Raw genomic sequence first — 9,098 nt, 5'->3', positions numbered from 1 at the left:
ACAGGTTTCTGATCAAGTCTCATTTATTGCGGAAGCTGCTACAACATATATACCTTAGGGCTAGAGGGGAGGAGCAAGAGGAGTGTACTGGGGCTACTTCCTTGTTGCCGGGTAGATTTGCAGCAGGCCCGGATATGTCCGTAAAAGGCACTCAAGAGTTCTAGCGGGGGGAGGGGGGGGGCAAGGCCCCCTACAGGTCCTCCCTTTAAAATTATAATTTTAAGAAAGGAGTCAGGAGAGCCAAGCCTGCGGGGGCTGAGCCTGTCTTGGGTCAGAGCAACATACGTGTCTGCACCGTGCACCTTACCCGTCCTCGGTTAACCAGAGAATCAAGGCTCTGGCACCTGTCTTAGGCGGCGCACGAGGGCCTTTTTATAGCATGGCACGCTTGCTCAGTTGCCCGTCATTGGCTTGCCAGCCCTCTCACCAGGTGGGGCGAGAACACTTCGCCACGGCAAGGACCTAATCGATGGTCCGACATTCATCCTGGTCAGCCATTGCCAATCTATTATAGTAGACCTGTATGGGCGCTGTTTTTATTGCCTCTATCTGGGCTCTAAGAAAGGCCATGATTTTGTTATAAAGTATGGGCCCCAGAGAAATGAGCAAGAGTAGACCCAATAAGGGTCCCAGCAAAGGGAGGAGATAAGGGAAGAAACCATTGAGGCCAGTCCAGAGGGGATTTTGAGTGAATTCTTGTCGTCGTCTGTTTAAATCTTCCTGAAGTTCGTGAATTTTTCCCCTGACGATCCCAGATTTATTGGCATAAAAACAACAATATTCATTTAGGGCTATGCAAATCCCTCCTTGTTCCACCGTGAGGAGGTCCAGACCCCTTCTATTTTGAAGGACCACCTTAGCCAGAGAATCAATCTGATCTTGTATATCTGTAAGAGTGTTGGAGAGAGCTTGAACATCATTAATCAATTGGTTGGATAATTTGGCATAGGAATGTAACGCCACTCCGACGCCAGCAGAGCCAGTGGCAAGGGCACCGGACACCCCTAGCCCCACGAGCAAGGGGACCAGTGAGACAGCCCTTTTATGTCGCCCAGCGATATAGTCAAAGCTGGGCAAGGGCACTGGCTCATCTCCAGGAATAAGGGAGATGTCCGGGAGGACAGTTGCCACCACGCACAGCCCAGTCCAATTAGTAGGGAGGGAGGTGAATGCCAAGCTCCCTCCACAGACGAGTACGTGACCCGGGGCAGGGCAAATGGTGGCAGGGCCATTAAGCACTACCGAGCAGAGTGAGAAATTTTGGACTCCAACACGTATATCGAAACTATTGTTGTGGCCCGTATTTAGATAGCAAACTGAGGCATTGAACTGTACTGGCTGGACCCTGAAGGGCAGAGAAAAACTGCAATTATAACTAGAACTGTTGGCATAGTTAGTTTGGTCGACAACTGGCAAGGCGAGGGGCAGGGGTGTGCCAAGAGTCAAGCATAGCCAACAATCCGCAGCAAAGGCTGGGTTGGATGTATTGATCAAATGATAAGTGGCCTCTAGGACACTCAGGGTTTGGGCGTCAGGGTCTGGGCCTCGAGGTTTGGGAAGGACCAGTGGATGATAATTTAGGGAGGGATACATCTCTTGGATGATAGTCTCAAGTTGTTTTTGCACTCGCTCTTCCCTGAGCTGATCTGAAGACCCACCACCATCAGATATATGGATTGGGGCCTGTGGTGGCCAGCAGACATCTTTGCTGAGACCGCCATTGCAAGAGGCTTGGCCAAATTTAGAATATCCAGTGGGGCTGGGAAAATCCCAGTCACCTCCGACGGAGCCCCTGTAAGTTCTTTGTAGAACAGCAGTTAAATATATTTTTCCATCGGAATATGTACATTGTTGGGCTTCAGTGTAACAGGTAGAATGCATCTCTGCGGCCATGACACAACTGGCAGGGCATGGCCCTGGTTTGCCATTGACAGTTGGTATGATTTTAGGCTTAGTGACACATTTCCATTTTTGGTTATATCCTCCCACTAATGCGGCCTCATAAACTAAGTAGGCAATCTTGTCACCGCAATCAGTACTACGAGTGTAACTTGTGGGTGCAGCCCTGCCAGAACCCCCAGCACAGTCACAGGGGTTACCATACAGGGCAATGAGCAATTGTTCTTTGTTAACTGGTTGAAATCCACTTTTTGTTGTCGATGCCAGGAACAGCAACAGACCATGCAACGGAATCAGGGATGTCATCTTCTTAACCTGTAAGCAAAATTTCATCCTGTGATGTAAACAAGGCTGGGCTGTAGATAAGAGAGTTAGGCTAACCTGATTAAGCTTTTGAAGATAACCAATGTGGACATATTACAATAACATATTCAGAACTTAACCAATGTAAACATTTTGTAACAACATATTCAGTGCTTAAATATCAAGGACAACCAATACAATCAATTTATAACATATTTAGATAATATTCATTGTGATATGTCTCCCATAAGATTATATAATATAAAATTTACTAGGGGGTCCCTTTAATGAATTAAGACCAGAATAATCATTTTCTGGGTGGCCACTTCTATATTCATCAAAGGGAGTTCCCATCTATAATCATTTTGACAAACAATTAAGAATATATATCTTTTTATTTTATAACTGTTAATTGCAATTTGATTGTTGCATGTGGGTGACAATGCACGTCACTTTCATAACATAAATTTCAGTGGTACTTTGATCAATTAACAACCTGGGAAGAAAAGCATGTCTTTAGTTTAATAATATTTATCTATAAGTCAATTTAACAATAGGCGAATATCCTTTGAAGAGGAAGGGAAACATTGAGCTCAACTGTACGAACACAAACAACAGACAATAGACAAACATATGATACAGTGTATAAATTAGGGTGCACCCAAATATAACTAGCCAAATTGAATTATACTATTCTCTTTATGATTATTAGATTGTAATTGTAGATGCCATTGTTAACTGGTTGAAATTGGACAATGTTGGATCATCGGCATCATCAACACGCTTATCAACTTGTTTTACTAAGCGTTCTGGAAGCCACCTGGCTGACTTCATTTCCTTGGAGTAAACACACACTGACCCTCGGCCCCAGATGAGTATGGGGTCAGGCCCATGCCATGAGTGGTCCAGGGGGTCTCTCCACATCACAGAGGCAAATTGTTTTTGCGTCTCTGGTTGCCAGAAATGGTTGGCTGCAGATAAACCTTTGGCATCCAAATTTAAAAAGTTAAGAATAAATAGTGCATGTGATATCAGGTTTCTAGGTGACCCCCTGATAGGGTACCATTCCCCTCTTTTTACTTTATCTAATGTAATTTTGAGTGTGAGGTTGGCTCTTTCTATAATGCCTTGTCCCTGTGGATTATATGGGATTCCCGTTATGTGTGTTATTTCTAATTGCTTGCAAAACTTTGAGAAGCCAGAACTGGCATAGCCTGGACCATTGTCTGTCTTAATTTGTTGTGGACATCCAAGTACTGAGAAGGCAACTAGAAGGTGGGCAATTACATGTTTAGTAGCTTCCCCGGACTGTAGGGTGGCAAATATAAATCTACTATATGTATCAATGTTGACATGTATATATTTAAGATTTCCAAATTCAGGGTAATGTGTGATGTCCATTTGTCATAGGGCATTTGGAATCAAGCCACGAGGATTAACTCCCAGATGAGGTGTGGGAAGATGAAGAGTGCACGTAGGGCAGGTCTTAACAATTTGTCTAGCTTGTTCTCTAGTAAGTTTATACATAAGGCGAAGCGTGTGAGCATTAAGGTGATGCAATTGGTGTGCCTTTTGTGCCTGGTCAATCTGAATGGAGGCATCAATACTTAGTGAGTAGGCAAAAGCCTGAGGTCTTGTGGCCAGATCTGCTAACCGGTTGCCTTCTGTAAGTGGGCCAGGTAGGTTAGAGTGGGCACGAAGGTGCCCAATAAAAAAAGGCTTGGATCTTTTTTTGATTAGATCTTGTAGTTGAATAAAAAGACCACCAGTTTGAGAAGTGTGTTTTATCAATCCACATGTCTCTAATAGGGGAACAGATTGAGCAATGTAAGCACTGTCAGTAAAGAGATTAAAGGCTTGTTCAGGGAATGCAGAAAAGGCAGCTATGACTGCATGTAGCTCGGTTATTTGGGCTGAAGAGCGGCTGGTTTGGAATTGGACAATGTTATTGTCCCACACATAGGCAGCTATCCCGGTGGAAGAACCATCTGTAAAAACTAATAGGGCTTCTGGTAGAGGAGAACAGGAAGTGACTTTTGGGAAAATGAATTCATGTCTATTGGCAAAGTCAATAAGTTTGTTTGGAGGATAGTGATTGTCTATCAACCCTGAATAAGAAGCGAGAGCAATTGGCCAGGAATCGGTAGTCTGCATAAGCCAATCGATTTGATCTTTAGGGTAGGGTTGGATAATGATATCAGGTTCTTTTCCAAAATACATTTTTCCATGGTCTCTGCCTAAGATAACCAGGTCTGCAACTGCAACATAATAGGGATAGAAGACCCGTTTAGGGGAAACCGGGAGATGAACCCACATAAGGGGAGTGGTTTGCCAGAAAACAGCAGTGGGAGAGAGAGAGGTTTTGCAGATAACATACTGTAAAGGAGAGTTATAATCTATAAAGGTAATTGTTTGATTTTGGATGGCTTGTTCTACTGTGCTAATGGCTTTGCGCCCCTCGGCAGTGAGCTCCCGAGGTGAAATGGGGTGGCTATCACCTTGTAGGGTATCATAGAGAGGTTTTAGGTCATGTTTAGTAAGTTTTAAATATGGCATGAGCCAATTTATATCTCCGAGCAATTTTTGGAAGTCATTTAAGGTTTTAAGATTGTCCAGCCGTAAGGTAAGCTTTTGAGAGGAAATGTTATGTCCCTTCATCTGAAATCCGAGGTAAGTGTAGGGGTCTTTTAGCTGAACCTTATCAGGGGCAATCTGGAGGCCACGAGATTCAAGGGCCTGCCAGAGGTCAGCATAACAGGCTAAAACCTCACTTCCTAGCTGTCCCGCCACTAGGACATCATCCATATAATGGACAATGTACATTTGAGGCCAATTGTCTCGGGTGGATTGGAGGGCTGCGGCCACAAATGACTGGCATAGGGTGGGACTATTGGCCATGCCTTGGGGCAGCACTAGCCATTGAAAGCGCTGCATTGGGGCACAGAAATTGGTCGCCGGAAGGCTAAACGCAAAGCATTTTTGATCAGCAGGGTGTAAGGGAATGGTGAAAAAACAGTCTTTTAAATCAATAATAACCTTATAGTATCCAAGGGGGATGGCTACCGGTGAGGGAAGACCGGGTTGTAAAGCTCCCATAAGTACCATGGTCTTATTGACTGCTCTAAGATCTTGTAAGAGTCTCCATTTTCCTGACCTTTATTTAATGACAAAGATGGGAGTATTCCATGGGGAATTACTGGGGATGATATGGCCAGCATGAAGCTGTTCCTGCACCAGCTGCTGAGCCACTAATAACTTACCTTTGGAAAGGGGCCATTGATCGACCCATACCGGATCATCTGAGAGCCAGGTGATCTTTTCAGTATGGACCGCAGGAGTGTCAATGATCCCTATGGAAAATGGCCTAACCCTGCTCGGGGAGGCCGAAGGACTGGCTCAATGGGGTGTATAATGCCTGTAGAGTTTTTACCTAGCCCTTTCCCTGGAACGTACCCATTTTTAAACATCTGCATAGTGACAATTTCATTAGGGCTAGAAATAATCATCCCCATTTGTGATAATAGGTCTCTCCCCCATAGATTAATGGTAACCCTGAGATGATATAAGGTTGAATGGTGCCCTGATTACCATCTTGGTCTCTCCAGGTCAGATCTTTGGCACTTTGTTTAGGATTTTGACTCTGACCTATACCTCTGAGATGGGTGAGGGTGTCTTTTAATGGCCACGCCCGAGGCCAGTCTTCTCCTTTGATGATAGTTACATCAGCACCAGTGTCTACCAATCCAGAAAACTGTCTCCCATCTAACCATAAGGTCATGAGAGGCTTCTGTGCTGAAAGCATCTCCGACCAGTAGACATCGGATGAGCCGAATCCCTGGCTGCCTCGGGCGTTGTTAAGAGCCTTATTAGAGGTAGGGAGAAGGGGAAGGAGTAACAATTGAGCAAATCTCTGGCCTGATTGAATGGTGTTAATGACTTTGGGGGAAGAAACCATAACTTTAATCTCTCCGGAATAATCACTATCAATCACCCCCGGGTAGATCAGCAGCCCATCCATAGTGCTGCTGCTTCTGCCTATTACAAGCCCAAAGGTCTCCTTAGGCAGGGGCCCAAAGACCCCTGTCGAAAGGGCCTGTACCCCCATTTCTGGAGTCAATACTGTGTGGGCGGTGGAACTGAGGTCCAGTCCGGCACTTCCTGTTGTTGCTCTGAAGAGGTCTGAAATGGATTGTTGCTTGCTGGAGCAGAATTGAGCGCCCCGTAAATTTGTTTGGGTGTGGGGGCCCGGGGCTGGCCCCCTCTCCCGTTTCCCTGATCCGGGTTATGGACAAGCGGGAGGGGCCGGCCCTGAGCGTCCGTCTTGGACCTACATTCACTCGCCCAATGTTTTCCTCTATTGCATCAAGGGCAAGGCCCCGGAAGCGAGGCCCCAGGGGCCAACGCCCTAGGGGCCTGACATTCCTTGGCAAAATGACCCGTTGTCCCGCACCGGAAACACTTGTTGCCTGGGCGGCGCGACAAAAACTGTTTGACTGTGTAACCCTGCATGGCAGCAGCCATAGCAAGTCCCTGTTGGTAGGCGGTCCCAATTTCTGAGCAAAGGCGAATGTAACCTGAGAGATCAGTTTTCTTTTTATAAGGGCAGATGGCGGCCTGGCAAGCTGCATTTGCATTTTCAAAAGCAAGCTGTTTAACAAAATCTGTCCCGGTTTCTGCGCTCCCAAAAATCCGACCCGCTGCTGTGAGCAGGTGGTGAACAAAATCCGTGAAGGGCTCATCAGGCCCCTGTCGGATATTGGTGAGAGAAGCACTCACATCCCCTTTAGAAGGGAGTTTTCTCCAGGCTCTAGTGGCTGCGGTCTGAATCTGGGCATATAACCCCACATCAAATTGCATCTGCTGATCGCTGGTAGCATAGGCCCCATCCCCTAGAAGCATATCAAGTATCCAACCATTACCCGCCTGAGCATTGCGTCTAGCAGTATCTCGGCAATTTTCAACATATTCAGATTTCCATAATAAATAATCACCTCCTGTAAGGGTGGCGCGGGCCAGAGTCTGCCAATCAATTGGGGTGAGCCAATTTTCTGCCACCGATTCTAAAATAGCCATGGTGTAAGGTGCAGTGGCCCCGTATTGAGCTGCGGCCGTTTTAAATTCTTTAATAACCTTGAAATCAAAACCACTATGGTGTCTCCACGCCTGTCCCTGTGCGTCAGCAGTCTCAGTTACAGGAAAGACTTCCACAGTTTCAAGTTCTAGGGGTACCCTTGATCCAGATGGCACCCTGGGGGTCGCCCCTCTAATGGGGGGTCGTGGCTTAAGGGTGTCTTCTCTATGGACATTTTCATGGGCTTTGCCTGTTCTTAAGCCTTCAAGCTGGGTAATAAGTTCTTGATGTTCCTTTTCTAACCTTATTTGTTCTTTTAGAAAGTCTATTTTGTCCTGGAGTTCCTTTTGGGGATCAACAACAGGGCATGCTAAAGCAGGCGCAATGGGAGTGTTGGGTTCTGGAAGATAAGGAGGCAGACATTGAACTACAGGTGGCCAATCAGGATTGCGATATCTGGTTGCCTCCTCCTCGAGATTGGCCCAGTCAGCCTCCCCCAGACCGTTCTGTGAAAAGGGGGGTTTCTGAAATGTCGGAGGGAAGGATACAAGGCTGGTACCTCCTTAACAGGCGGGGCGGGGTCAGAGGCAGGGGCTGAAAGAGCGGAGGCGGAGGCTGAGGAGCACCGAAGCTTTTCTTTAAAAGGCTTGGAAGAGGCAGAGCCCGCCTGTAAACCCTCATCAATAACATTTTGTTTTTTCTTGTCTGAGTCATCATCGCTATCAAAAGACATCAAGTCTTCTCCTTCATCCTTTGAGGGAGTCCCGTCCCGCAGGGGCTCGGGCCTCGGTGCCATCTTGGCGTCCTGCAGGGTATTTACAAACTCCTCACTCCGAGGGAGAGTGATCGACCCTTCCTCCGATTGGAGAGCTATCTCCCCAACCTGGATGGCTTGAGCCACCACCGGATCTTTGGTTTTTTGAGAGATAATATCATTAATAAGATTCCAATAAGAAAATGCAGTGATCGGGACCTTTCTTGGTCCGCAAGTAGCATAGTAATCCTTAAGGGCCTCCCCTACTCTTTTCCTTCTCCTCTCATCAATAGTACCCTCGGCGGGAAACCAAGGGCAGAGATCTCTAATATAATCAAAAAATTTTAACAACTGTTTGACTGTAACCTTTACCCCTCGTGCCTGTAAAGTTCCTTTAAGACCTTGTACAAATAACTCATGCTGGCTACTGCCCTGTCCCATAATCACTGCTCAACTCACCGAGGTGCAGGAAAGACGGCAGGTTCACGTCAGACGCAATCCTCTTTTTTCTATTTTATTTTATTGGGCCCCCGAGCAGCGTTCTTCACTGGATCCCCCGTTCTCTGGCCCCACGTTGGGCGCCACTTGTCCCGGCCCGCGGGTAAGTCAACGGAGACCCTAGAGGGGGAGCGAGAATGACAAAGGACAGGGGACACGAGAGATGGAGACAAGACAGGTTTCTGATCAAGTCTCGTTTATTGCGGAAGCTGCTACAACATATATACCTTAGGGCTAGAGGGGAGGAGCAAGAGGAGTGTACTGGGGCTACTTCCTTGTTGCCGGGTAGATTTGCAGCAGGCCCGGATATGTCCGTAAAAGGCACTCAAGAGTTCTAGAGGGGGGGCAAGGCCCCCTACACCGAAGTCCAGTGTACTGGTCATGTTTGAATCCTTATTAGAACAAACCAGCTGTAGAATGACATTTTAATGCAATTGGTATAATTTGTATACAGATTGGAAACATGATCATGGGGGCAAAATGGTTAATTTTTAAAAAGTCTTTGGCACTCAGAATGCAGGCGGAAAATATTTACAGATGAAATTATATGTTTACTATTTTAAAAAATTCTTG

The 9,098-nt window shown here is 46.4% G+C and overlaps 1 protein-coding gene across 1 annotated transcript; it reads right to left on the bottom strand.

The window, feature by feature from the left end:
• Window positions 1-212: 212 nt before the first annotated feature.
• LOC147826727 (syncytin-1-like) lies at window positions 213-8,878 on the bottom strand. Its single transcript, XM_087217012.1, has 2 exons — window positions 8,487-8,878; window positions 213-2,214 (listed from the first exon to the last, which is right to left on the bottom strand). The coding sequence occupies exon 2, from the start codon at window positions 2,203-2,205 to the stop codon at window positions 463-465; it is 1,743 nt and encodes a 580-aa protein (XP_087073138.1). The 5' UTR covers window positions 2,206-2,214; window positions 8,487-8,878; the 3' UTR covers window positions 213-462.
• Window positions 8,879-9,098: the final 220 nt, after the last annotated feature.

Source organism: Heterocephalus glaber, unplaced genomic scaffold, assembly GCF_053883595.1.
Source record: "Heterocephalus glaber isolate CG9 unplaced genomic scaffold, H.glaber_assembly_v1.0 deba00001461, whole genome shotgun sequence".
NCBI classification, from domain to species: Eukaryota; Metazoa; Chordata; class Mammalia; order Rodentia; family Bathyergidae; genus Heterocephalus; species Heterocephalus glaber.
Note: the sequence above shows the minus strand (reverse complement) of the source record. Positions and strands in the feature narration are given on the sequence as shown.